General features: G+C 35.8%; 1 protein-coding gene across 1 annotated transcript in view; it reads left to right on the top strand.

Annotated features, from left to right (window-relative positions):
• The window catches only part of SEC16A (SEC16 homolog A, endoplasmic reticulum export factor), a 46,869-nt gene that overhangs the window by 12,479 nt on the left and 20,599 nt on the right, over positions 1-13,791 (top strand). Inside the window, 9 exon segments of the mRNA XM_020981906.2 lie at positions 3,112-3,209; positions 6,963-7,089; positions 8,366-8,558; positions 9,075-9,249; positions 10,139-10,281; positions 10,723-10,784; positions 10,903-11,041; positions 11,554-11,799; positions 12,729-12,826. Of these exon segments, the coding sequence (XP_020837565.1) occupies positions 3,112-3,209; positions 6,963-7,089; positions 8,366-8,558; positions 9,075-9,249; positions 10,139-10,281; positions 10,723-10,784; positions 10,903-11,041; positions 11,554-11,799; positions 12,729-12,826 (1,281 nt within the window).

The following is a 13,791-nucleotide window of genomic DNA, read 5'->3' as shown; positions in this document are numbered from 1 at the left end:
TCACTAAAAATTGTGGGGTCCATTTTAATGTAATTTAACCTCATATTCTAAGTTGTGAACTGTGGTAGAGCAGACTCCTGGACAGGACCAGTGAAGAAATCTGTGTTTATAATCTCCTATCGCTTCCCTTCCCTTGTCTCTCTTTTTAAGGAGGCCCCCCCCCCATTTCAGAAAAAATACTAAGGAAATTGCTTCTGCTGCTGCTTCCTGTTGCAGACGGACCCAGCAAATAATTTTCCCAATAGTTGAGAAGGTTCTGAAGTCTTAGAAAAAATGATGGAAGAAAATAAAGAAGTGCTTAAATACTCTTCCTTTTATTTTTGGCAAAGCTGGTTACCCAGGGCTCCTGAACAAATCTCAAGAGCAAGTTTAGTTGATGTGGAAAACTACAGCCCTTTGTGTGGGGGGAGTGGGTGGTGGGGGGACATTAAGCAGAAAAAACCCTACATCTTTCCTCCTCAAAATGGCAATGATTTTAGTAACTATGGTAATCCATTTCCCTCTTGAGGACATGGACTTTGTTGTATTCTTTCTGAGTGAATATTGCTTAGATGGCATTAGTATTACTTGTAGCTCTGTATAGACTGATAATGTTGACGTTAGTTATATATATTATGAAAAAGGTTACAACTTGCAATGAAATGTTAATTTGCATACTGAGACAATGTAAGTACAAAAATCCCATTATGTAATTGTACATATATGTGTGTACACACACATATATATTCTGTAACTTTACATGGGAAAAATAGCATGCATGGATTCTGTTCTAAACCCCTTACCATATGTACTAGAAGATAAAATCTTTCTCCTTAAATTATTTCCTTTAGAAATTACGTCCTTGAAAGAGGAATCTTTTGTTTTGTTTCCTTTGCTGTAACTCCTTTTTGTTTTTGCCTTTTTGTTTGCCGTTTTCTTCCTTTCCAACATTTAGCACATAAATTTAACCTGCATCCTGGGCAGTCCTCCTTTTGCTTTTCTGAGCTAAGGTAGCATTGGCTATGGATAACTTACTTGAATGTTAGACGTAAGACTTCGGCCAGTAGTAGCGTTGTTAATTTTTGATAGCTGATTGGACCATGCCATCCCGTAGTAACACTACATATAACAAGAGATCAGGATAGACTCATAGAATCTGAAATGAGGATCTATCTCATTAGTCTATTACATTTTATCGTGTGTCTGTTTACAACTACCTCTGTTATGCTTTCACCTGAATAAGATTTTAAGCCAAATATTTCTTCCTCTGTAAGATTAGGGGGTTGGATTACATGATTTATCACATTTCTTTCAACTTAGATTTTACAAAATCTGTGAAAGTAGTTTTACATTGCAGAGAGCAGGTTTCTTTTGAAATGGAGAACGATTTTTCTTCCTATTTCATTTGTGCTATAGTTAGTGGTCAAAGAAAAAAAAGTAGTAAGAGTATATGGATACTGTCAACTATATTTAAATTGTTTTTCCATTGTCAAATCCCATAATTGTGACTGCTCAGTGTCAGAATAGAAGCATTATTAGGCCTTATGTAGATATTATTATAGAAGATGTTTAAACTTATATTTTGCTTTCTGGTTATAAAAGTTCTCTGTGATGCTGAGAAACTTAATCATTAATGAAGTAATGGCATTAATAGTCATTATTTCAACAGAATTATGTATTTCATAGTGAATTGCTAAATATTTTTTCTGTAGAGAAAAACTTTCTCCTTGCCTTACCTCTATTTGGCTGCCTTGTGTGTCTGTTATTGTAAGATACACAGATATTTTAAAAGGCAGTTGTTCTTTATAAAGCACAATGACAGTTACATTCTCCTTTTAAAAATTTAAGTCTTTTTGTGAAGCTTTAAATGTTAAGACACTAGTACGCTAGATTCCATAGATTTCTACCTTACCATGTAGAAAGCATAGGTTAACCTTGGGTGCTGAAATTTGAAGCAAACGAGCACTTGTTTCTTGAATTCCTTAGAGGTTGGAGAGGCAGGGAAGGTTATACAAGTAAGGTCTTTCTAGCCTTTCCAGTTTTCTTTCTGCTTACCAGTCTACAGATTAACATAGGTATTAATTACAAGAAGCTGAAATGGCTATGACACTGACAAAAACAATCTAGCCAAACAAAAGGTGAGAGAAGCTGAGAATGCTTTTGTAACTGTAACCATGATTTGCTCTCCTCATACTCTTCTAAGTGATAGTTTAGAAGAAGATAGCTCTTTAGGGTGATTCTCACTGCTGCCCTTACCCCATCTCTGTAAAATAAACACACAGAGTATGTCACAACTACTGTCCAATATTAGTTTGGGAAACATTCTAGGTTCATTATAACTCAAGCATCGAAATCAACTACCACCTTGGGTTGTGAATGTACCTTCATTAGGTGATTTGATCTAATCTAAATGAAACTGTTCGTTTCAGTTTACATTAGACATTAACTGCAACATATGTATTTGCATGTACCAGAGTACTCACTTTTATGTGGTAGGATACATTTAGTCCTAAAGAGGTCTATGTAAATTTATATAAACTAAATCCTATCAGAAATATAACAAGGGAAATTCCAACTTAAAGGAAAACTGTTATAAAATCTTTGGAAAAGCAAGATTTATTTTGTGATGTAAATAATTGTCTTATCTGTTTTGTAAGTTTGGATTTGTATATCCAGCTGGTTAAGGTAAAACACAGCTACAACTGTTATACAGATGTAAGGTAACTCTGAAAATATGATTAAACTTTGAGCAAGAGTAGGCATCTTTAGTAATGAAAAATTGATTTTAATAGCCCAGTTATTTTTTTCTTTTACTGGGATTGGTAGCAGGGGCTCTGGTTAGAGTTTGTCTTTGCTTTGTTTTGTATGGTGTGAGCCCCAAGAACAGGTAAAGACCATTCTTTTCACATTAAATAGCTGTTACATAACAATTCTTGGCCTGAGTTGAAGTTGAATCAGTAATGTATTGGATATTTAGTAAATTTGCATCAGCATTCCTGTCCCTTACTTCATAATTAACATTTTAAATAGCTGTAATTCTGGCTTGTTGATGTGAGCACAGCTTGCCTTAACTGATATCTTGTCATTCTTGAAGAAAAAAATATTAACAGTACCATATTTGATGTTTTTCAGACAGGGGTATCCTGAAGGATATTATGCTTCCAAAAGTGGATGGAGCAGTCATAGTGATTACTATGCAAATTATTACTCTGGCCAGTATGATTATGGAGGTATATTTAGAAATTATCACAGTCTTTTTAACAGATGCTTTTTGCAGGGGGTGGAATAGTTATTGTCCAAAGATAAATAACATCCCAAGAAATTACTAAGCAATATTAATGGGATGATTTTGTTTGGAACTTTCCGGTTTGTTACATCTTCTTCTTTGAGTTTTGATCTAGTAGAAGAGTTAATTTAAAGTAATCACATTTGTAAATAAAGAAAGTAGTTGGATATGATGAAAAGGCCTGGGTTCAAATTCTGAATGTAATAATGATTGTATAACATCAGCAAACTAAGCCTCTTTCATTACCTGAAAATGGGAAAAATTTTATAAATAATGTGTGTGGGTTTATACACACACATGCTTTTTACTTCATTTTGTATAACATTAATGTACTTATGTGATTTTAGCAATTATCTTTGGTAATCAGTTGGTAGTTGTAAACATTCTGGACTCTTAAATCTGCTTTCCCAAACCTAATTGTTTATCTTTTCTCACAGTGTTCCAGTTAAAGACATTGGGAAATGCTGATTTGGCTCTTAATTTATGCCTCTCGTAGTTGCAGATTTGGTTGCTCCTATAGTATAGTCAGCTTTGGTTGGAGTTCCTGTGATTCCCAAAGGTCCTTTGTTATTATTAGTGTATTTTGCTGTCAGCCAAATTCTGTAGACACATCTGGAGTTGGTTTATTGTTGTTTGGGGGATTTAAATGTTAATTTTGTATAGTTTTATGGGGGAAAATACATGCATACGTGCATGCATGCATATATACATATATATGCTAAAAAAACCCACTGTGAATCAATGAATTTCAGGTTTGGAAAAGATTTCAGAGTAATTTAACCTGTTTAAAACAGTTCAACTCATACCTGAATAAGAATAAACTCTGCAAAAAAACCCCCAATAAGTAGTCCTTTTATCTTTGACAAATTTCCTAGGCATCCCATTCCACTTTTGTGCAGCTTTAATTGTTGAGAAGTTTTTACTTAAATCAAGCTGATATCTATCCTTATGCACCTTTTCATCTGTTGTTCTTATTCACCTTCTTTGAGGGCAAGCAGAACACATCTTAATTCTTCTTCCTCATGACATCTCTTGAGATACTTAGACATTTATCATGTCCTTCTTAAGTCTTTTCTTCAGGCTGAACATTCCTAGTTCTTCCACGTGATCTTCATGTGGCATGATCTCAAGGCCTTTCAGCGTCTTAGGTGTGATCTGGATATGCTCTACTTACCAACAGCTTTCCTAAGATGTGCCCACAATTGAACAGACTACTCCAGAAATGATCGGAGCAGAACCTAATAGGGTGAAGGATGCTACTGCCCTACTCCTAGATACTTTGCCTTTTTTAATGCAGCCCAAGATAGAATTTGAGAGAGAGTCTGTGTAGCAGATAGAGAACTAGTATTGGAGGCAGAAAAACCTGGGTTCAGGTCCCACCTTTGCCATATGCTGACTGTGTGACCCTGGTCTTATTATGTCAGGGTGACTCTCTTAAGACTAGAACTTTCACTGAAGGCACTGATCTTCATTTGGAAGAGAGAGTTCCTTATTAGGTATTCCCATACTTATCAAGTCCCAGAGCTAATAAAGTAAATAGAGAATTAGCTTTTTTGGCTGCCATATATCACTTCTGATTCATATTCAACTTGGTGTCCACTAAAATTTCCAGACCTTTTTTCAGATTAGTTGCTGTTTAGCTTTGGCTTCCTCATTTTAAATTTGTAATGTTAATTTTTTTAAGCCCATGTTTAGGTCTTTGTATTTCTCAGTATTAAGTTTAATTTTATTAGATTTGACCCAGCCTTCTTTCCTGTTTGGGAAACCTACCTCACAGGGTTGTTGTGAGGATCAAATGAGATAATATATGTAAAGTGCTTAGCACAGTGCTTGCCACATAGTAGGCTCTATATAAATGCTTATTTTCCCCCACCCCCTTTAGATTACTTTAGATCTTGACTCTGTCATCCATTACATTAAATATCCTTCCTAGCCTTGTATTAAAATCTGAGATTTTGTTAAGCATGCCATCTGTGCCTTTGTCTGTCATTGATAGAAATATTAAAGAGCACAGTGCCAAACACAGATCTCTTAGTCTTTCCAGTAGAAGTTTCTTTCCAAGTTGAAATTAATAGTTATTTTTTGGGATCCAAATACATTCAAGCAGTTTTGAATGTACCTAACTGTACTATCTTGTAGGCCACATTTCTCCATCTCATTGATAAGAGTAGCAAAATTGATTGAAAAGGTTATCTATTAAGCATTTATGTGCCAGGCACTGTGCTAAGTATTAGGGATGCAAATACAAAAGAGATAATGTCCATACTTTTAAGAAACTTATATTCTGATAGGGAGAGACAACATACAAGGGAGTAGTTGAAGGCACTAGAACTGTGAGTGGAGCCATGGCATAATAGAATGATGAACATGGATGACGTTGAGCCCTTTTCAGAAGCAAAGGTAGTATTGCTTTTCCTAAAGCAAGATTTGGTAGAAGTTATTGGTATATATACAGGAGCTTGTCAGGAAGTTAACTAGGCTCTCTCAAATTGGTCCAGTTTCAAGACAGGAGTTACAGATCCAGTCAGGAGGGTGTACCATCCTGTCCAATCATCCGTTCTACCCCTCTTTATTTATTTACATGAGTAGATCCTCTTAATGTACAGTGCTACTCTGTAACAGAGGCAGCTGGTGGTACAATGGATAGCTCACTGGGCCTGGAGTCAGGAAAGCCATAATTCAAATTTGGTCTCGGTCTCGTGCTTACTAGCTAGATGACCCTGGACAAGTCACTTTACCTTTGTTTTGCTCAGTTTCCTCAGCTGTAAAATGGGAATAAAAATACCTCCCAGGTTTGATGTGAGGGTTAAATGAGATAATAATTATAAAATGCCTACCACAGTGCCTGGCACATAGTACATGCCTAATAAATGTTTCTATTCTGACCACTCATCCCACCTTTTTTGTTTACTTATTTTAATCCTTTTGAATGAAATATATCCTTAAGGAAACATATTCTAGTCATCAACCTCATTCTCACTGAACCATAACAATGTCAAATTTGTCTCTCTTCGATAGTATCTCTAGTTCTTCTTGATTTGTAACCCTATGCTCATTTGTATGTAGACATTTGAGGTCATATGCATGGCTGCTGACTCCTTTCTTAAGCATTTTCTCCTATGAATTTCTAGCATCTTTACTATTTATTGCTATTCTTTCTACATTGTAGCTACTACTCTTGTGGTGAATGGATAAAGGCAATTCATCTCAATTTTCAAAGCCTTTCTCATTAGATCTATAAGACTTGAGGCAAATATGTTTTTATTTGCCTTATCAGGTACATAAGAGCCTGTCATTCCTATCTTTTGCTATCAATCAGAATTCCAATGCCTGTTCTCAGACATCTTGTTCTTAAATCTTGTTCATTTCCCAAGTCTGCCTTTCTCTTCTGAAGCACTTGCTTTCAGATGGCTGCAGTGATGAAAATTGCACTCCTCTGAAGGTCTTTAGTTCCTTGCCTATGATTTCAGAATTGTTAGGAAAGTTGATATGCCCTTTTCTTTGTTACTATTTCTATCTAAAGTCTTACAAAACTCTGTGGGTTGTGGTGAGCAAGAAGGAAAAAAAGGAAAGCTGACAGCAAAGTTATATTGTATAAAAATCATGAAAATAATGTTAGTGTACTTATTGTAAATGGGTGTAGATAGATCAATAACTTGTTCATGTTACTGTGCTAATCTTTATTTTGTACTTGTAGATACAAATCGCTGGGAACGGTATCAGTATGATCACAGGTTTAGAGACCCCAGGAGCTATGACCGAAGGTATTGGTATGATACTGAACATGATCATTACAGGAAAGAAGCATATCCTTATAGTGACAGGTCAGTGGAATAGAACTTTATATACATTGTTTAAAAAAAGAAAAAGTGATCTGTTTTGTTTCTTCCAGTGTTTATGCAATATGTTTAAAAGCTAAACTTGTCTTTAGGATTTAAGATAACAGTTGGTTGCTGTTATAACATTGGTTTGAAGAAAGAAAGTAAACAGTTGCTGCTGATAATGTTTCTAGCCTCAGGAGGCTATCATGATGGTATTTATTTCAAACTTGAGTTTAGATAGAAGAAATGCTTTCTCACAAGTTTGTGGGGTATTTGAGTATATCAATATGTTCATTGTAGTCTTCAGCATACTATTATAGTCACATACTTTCTCTTTTTATCTTAAAGACTTTTATGTTCTTAAAAAATATTTTATTGATAGTTTTTTGTATTTTACCAATCATTTCTCAATATACTCAATAGAACCCTCCCTTGTAATAAAGAAGAGCAGTTAAGCCAAACTGATTTACAGTGACTGACACTGACAGCATGCGCACGCGCATACACACACCACACACACACACACACACACACACACACACACACACACACACACACACACACACACACCCCCTCTCTCTGACAGAATATATAACATTCCTCACCTATAGTGTCCCACCTCTACTGAGAGCAAGGGATTATATTTCACCTTCTCTTCTCTGGGACCAGGATCCATCATTGTATTTGATGAGTTCAGCTGTCTTTTTTTGTTGTTGTTGTTTTCTTCATCAGTTCTTATAAGTTTTACCAGGTTTCTCTGAAGTCTTCATATTCCTTGTTTCTTATGCTATGAATATGTTCATTACATACATATAACATGAGTTGTTTAGTCATTCCTCAATCGATAAGTATACACTTTAGGGCAACTAGGTGGTGCAGTGGATAGAGCACCAGCCCTGGAGTCAGGAGGACCTGAGTTCAGTCCAGCCTCAGACACTTGACACTTACAAGCTGTGTGATCCTGGGCAAGTCACTTAACCCCATTGCCTAGGGGGGCTCCACCCCAAAAAAAGTATCCACTTTGTTTCCAGTTTGACAGAAAAAGTGATTTTATGTTGTTATATCCCTAGAACTTAGCATCGTGTGTCAGATAGGTGCTTAATAAATTCTTGTTGCTTGATTGATTGCTCTGAATATTTTGGTATATTTCAAATATCCTAGATCTTTCTTTCAGTATTTTCCCTGTAAAAGGATCCTTCTCCCTCACTTATTTTAATTTCCAACATCTACTTTGCATTGCTTCAAAGTGATATACATTCTACTTCTTTGCTCTCTCCAGACATGAAAAATATGATGATCACTGGAGGTATGACCCTCGTTTTGCTGGGAGCTTTGATGATGAACCAGAACCTCACAGAGATGCTTATGATGATGATAGGCGTAGTATCCATAGTGAACATTCTGCCCACAGTCTCCATAGCACCCACAGTCTACAGAGCCGCCACAGCAGCTTCAGCTCACGTTCTCATCAAGTGAGTTTTGATTAAGATTTTGTGTTTTCGTAGCCTCATTACTCCTTAACTTAGCACATAAGCGTTTGTTCCCACTGATGTAGCTTAACATTGAATGAACTTTTGATGTCTCTTTTCTGCTGAAACATTCCTATTTCTTATCACAATAACTTTAATATTTCCAATTTTAGGCATTACTTACTATGTAGCTTGATATATAAAGTAACTAAGTTATAATGAATTGTCAAATTTAAGTCCTTTTAAAAAAATTTCAGTCTGAAGTTAGCTAATGTTGAACACATTTTGACTTTTGAGCAAGATTTTTGGACTGATTTGTGTGTGTATATGTATATTTTTAAAGAACCTCAGAAACAATACCAGTTTTGTTAAGAAGAGTTATTATTATAGTTCCAATAATTTATAACATTTCTAAGTACATACTGTTTTATAAAAGTGATAAATACATAGTTGATTGCTAATTTTGTGACATCATACTTTTCTCCTCTTCTTTTTAAAACAAACAAAAAAATCCAACAGAGCCAGGTTTATAGAAACAATGATGTAACTGCTAATTCATATGAACGCCCAGCTCCACCAACCTCACTTCATGGAGATTATTCCTATGGCGTTTATGGTAATAATTTCAGTGGTGCACAGGGTTTTACAGATTATGGCTACCCTGCAGAAACAGGATGGTCAACTTCAGAACAAGGTATGTCATAAACTTTGTCTTTTAGACCAGTGGACTACTCCCTTTGTGTACACCTCACCCTTCTACCAAACTTCTACCTTGCCATTCTGTCCAAACTTTTGGATTAATGTCTGGAATTTTTTATCTTTTAAAGAAAATCTATGTTCTGTGCAGCATTTTATTTCATCCCAGCTAAGCTTCCCTCAGAAGAAGAAAATAACTGTCAAATAATAATAACTGAATACCTTTCACTTTTGTTGAGGGTACATTACTAGGTATGTCACTTAAAATTGAGGGTGTCAACTCTAATATTTGCAGCTGTGGCATTTCTAAACACGCTGCGCTTCCTTTCCTAATACTTCATGTTGGAGCTTTTACTATGAAAAACATTAACAAAATAGTAAGATAATATCAGGGCACATTGTTTTATTTATTTTTAAGATTATTTTATTCAAAAGAACTTGTTTCATTATTTGAGGCAATAATAATTTTTGATATTTTAGTTAGATTCTTTAGCCATATGAAAAAATGGATTATGTATGTGAGAAATGGTATCTGTAGATTATGGAATTTTAAAATGACTGGCAAGGGAAAATACTTAGAAAGTTATATAAAATTTTTATGAGATATCCTGTATGATTTCAGTAGTGAATTTTTTCTGTGCTTAGAAAAGAATCATTTAAAAAATTTTTCAAAGGATGTACTTGAATATTATTTCATTTAAATAAGATCTTATTTTAGAACTGTTTGGCCATATCGTATTTGAAATTAAATTGGGCATGATCGTACTTTATGCAATGTCAGTGACTTCAGCTGTATGTTCACTCTAGAAATGAAGTACTCGTCCATCTAGTTGAGAAATCATTAAAATTTATCAAACCCATTTTTCTTTTTCTTTTCTTTAAAACAGTTCCATCAAGACCAACTACACCTGAGAAGTTTTCAGTGCCTCATGTCTGTGCAAGGTTTGGCCCCGGAGGCCATCTTATTAAAGTGCTTCCAAACTTGCCTTCTGAAGGACAACCAGCTTTGGTTGAGATACACAGCATGGAGGTAACTACACGCATGAGAATTTGGTGTCTGCACATCATAGGAAAAATATAGCCAATTAATTATTGCCATGAAATAGGAAACTAGAGAAAATATATTTCCCTGCATTTTCAGTTTTTAGACTTTATCTTCTGCTCTTTCTGCCTTTGCTATTGGAGATTGATTCACAAATATGGGAGGTGGTGCCAGATAGGACTTGTACTCTTCTTCCTTACCGTTGTACTAAATAATGTAATGCTACTTTTAATTCTGTCACAGTTTTACATTGTGTCTAAAAGCAATAATGTATTACCTTCCTCACTAACAAAATGTGGAGGAATAGATAGTGTTTCCAATTTAATTGAAATATATTTTTAGTCAAAATGAATGTCATCTTTATTCAAAATATGCATTTCCACATCATGCAGACAGGAGATTGATATTTACTTCTGTGTTTTGGTTTAGACTATGTTGCAGCATACTTCTGAACAGGAAGAAATGAGATCTTTCCCTGGACCTCTTGCTAAGTATGTATCTTAGTAATGTTTTTTATAATGCCTCTATGTAATGGTAATTACTAAGCTTGGCCCCTCAGATTGTATTCTTTCTGCTGCACTCAGTGACTTTTTATTGTTTTTTTCTCAGAGATGATACCCATAAAGTGGACGTTATAAATTTTGCACAGACTAAAGCAACAGAATGTTTGCGGAATGAAAATCTAATTGATAAAGAATCTGCAAGTCTTCTTTGGGATTTTATTGTACTGTTATGCAGACAGAATGGGGTATGTATCTTTCTGTTAGCTTTTACTTTGAAAAGTGTTTAAAGAATTTTGAACCCTTGATCATTAGTTTATATATTGAATTGTTGTAACATAAAAGTAACAGCTTGTGAAAAGAGTCTAGGGTGTAATGCTTATGGGATGAGGAATTCCTTTGGCTGGGTGGGGAAGGGGACTTGGGGAGGAGGAATACGAATAATTTAGACACACGATTTCAGCCTCTTATTTTGTAGGCGTTTCTGGCTGGCTCAAGGCTGATAATGGCTACGGACTAATGTGTCCTGACCTAAATTCATCTGAGGAGATCTTTAAGGAATCTTCACCTAGCTAACTTGATATTATTTTTTTTAACTTACATTTCTTTTCATAAAATGCCTGTTTCATTTCTGATATTGAGAGTCTCTCTCACTGCTTGATGTCTCTCAACTGTGAGTCAGGCATTTTGGTCTGGCTGAGTAGCACTGGCCTCTTGAAACATCTCATAGTTCTATTTTCTTCTCCCGTGACCTCCACAGACTGTCGTGGGAACAGACATTGCAGAGCTCTTGCTACGAGATCACAAAACAGTATGGCTTCCTGGAAAGTCACCCAATGAGGCAAACCTGATTGATTTTACTAATGAGGCTGTGGAGCAGGTGGAAGAGGAGGAGTCTGGTGAAGCTCAGCTCTCATTTCTCACTGACAGTTTGATAACCACTATTGATAGTCTTGAAAAAGAGACAGAGAAGTTTAGAGAGCTGCTTCTTTATGGGCGTAAAAAGGTGAGCAGTTCCTTGATAATCCATTATGTTGCTAATTTCATTATCCTGGTCAGAAATGAAATATTTGGCATTCTGGTGTGCTGTATTACATGGTCAGTGGGTTTACATGTGGAATAGTTGTAATGTAAAGTAACAGCTTGTAAAGGGGATCTAAGGCGTGATGCTTACGAGGTGAGGGATGAATGAATGATATTCATGATGTTCATCTAAGGGCAGTAAGTGATGAAGATTTATTTGTCTTGGAAACTCAGTCAGAGCTGAATTTTGGTAACAGGCTTAAGTTTCCCTTTGTGTCACTGACTGCATCCTGGACTACTTTAGTAATAAATCTGATATTTCATATGTAATACTATTAATGATCTAATCACACAGTTGATGTGAATGAATTCATCAGCTCTTTGTCTGGCAGAGTAGTGTCTACTTTTGTTAAGAATATTTCTGCTTCTAAGCCAGAAAGATTATCTTTGAGTCATGAATCATTTTCTAGAGTTATAGTTCATCGTATATATTTGAGTGTGAGAGGGATATTCTACGGATAGAGGTGTTAGCCTTAATTGGAAGATTCAAAAGCCTGGACTAGTCCCTTTTTTAGACCAAGAGTCCAAAGAAAATAGCTTAGGAATATTGATAAAACTTCTTTCTTTAAAAGTAGGCCTTACTGCTAAAATTTTATATTCTTTATCCTGGAAAACAAGATTTAAGAGACTAATTGGAAACTTAAATTCTTGAAAGTAGTACATATTAGGGGTTTGTTTTTGTGATTCATCATTAAAGCATTCTTTTTTAAATAATTTGCATGTAATGCATTAGAGTGTGGTTATTTAAGTTTGTGTGTTAATAAGTTGTAACATTCATTTAATATTATATAAGATAAAAATTTGCTTCTGTGCTGGATTTGTTTTTATTTGAGTTGCTTTAACTGTCAATAGGATGCTTTGGAGTCTGCTATGAAACATGGCTTATGGGGACATGCTCTGTTACTTGCTAGTAAAATGGACAGCCGAACACATGCAAGAGTTATGACCAGGTAAGGGGTTTTAATTTGGGAGTGACTTCTCATATACTTGTAGAATTAATTTGCTATTCATTTAGCTCTTTTGAAGCAACAGGTTATATTCATGGAATGATATGCTGATGGAAATTCTCCTAGAGTTATGCTGCTCTTTCAGGGTTGTTGTTACTGCATTTATTTTTGGACGCTTTCAGTTAATTCTTACAGAAAACATTTTAGTGGATTCCTTAATTTCACCTCAGGATCTATGCTTTTCATGTTTTTTTCCATCAAAGTGCACTTTGTTGCTTCACTCTAAGTCTAATCCAGACCCTTCACTCTCCTTCTCTGCTCATATTTCAGCCAGCTGCCAAGACTTGTCTATTCTACCTACATAACATCTCTCACATCTGTTGTCTTCTCTCCACTGCCATCCTAGTTTAGGCCTCCATTACTTACTGCCTGAGCTATTGTGGTTGGATCAAATAGGACAGAGATTTGAGGCAGGAAGACTTTTTCAAATCTCTCTCCTCTCTGATTTGTCATCCATGAAACTACTAAAAAGGCATTCCTAAAGTAAAGGTCTGACCATGGCATTTCTCAGTTGCCTCTAAGATAAAATTCGTACAACTTTGGCATTTAAAGCCCATCACAGTCTAACTCCAGACTGCCTTTTCAGGCTTATTACACATTACTCTCTTTCATGCAGTCTGTGTTCTAGCCCAGTTGGCTCACCTGCTATTTCCTCATATACAACTTTCCATCTCCTCTCTCTCCATGCCTTTGTGTAATTTGACCACCACCCTGCCCCTACCACCCCTCCTTTCCTGTAGTGTACTTCCTTCCAACATCTGCTTCCTAGAATCCCTAGCTTCTTTTGAAATGAGGCCTTTCCTGATTTCCACCCCTCCAGCTGTTTGTGTCTTCTTGAAATTACCTTGGATAGGGGCAGCTAGGTGGCAAAGTGGCTAGAGCATTGGCCCTGGAGCCAGGAGGATCGG

Source organism: Phascolarctos cinereus, unplaced genomic scaffold, assembly GCF_003287225.1.
Source record: "Phascolarctos cinereus isolate Bilbo 61053 unplaced genomic scaffold, phaCin_HiC Scaffold_2;HRSCAF=192, whole genome shotgun sequence".
NCBI lineage: Eukaryota > Metazoa > Chordata > Mammalia > Diprotodontia > Phascolarctidae > Phascolarctos > Phascolarctos cinereus.
This window is presented reverse-complemented; position numbering and strand designations above follow the sequence as displayed.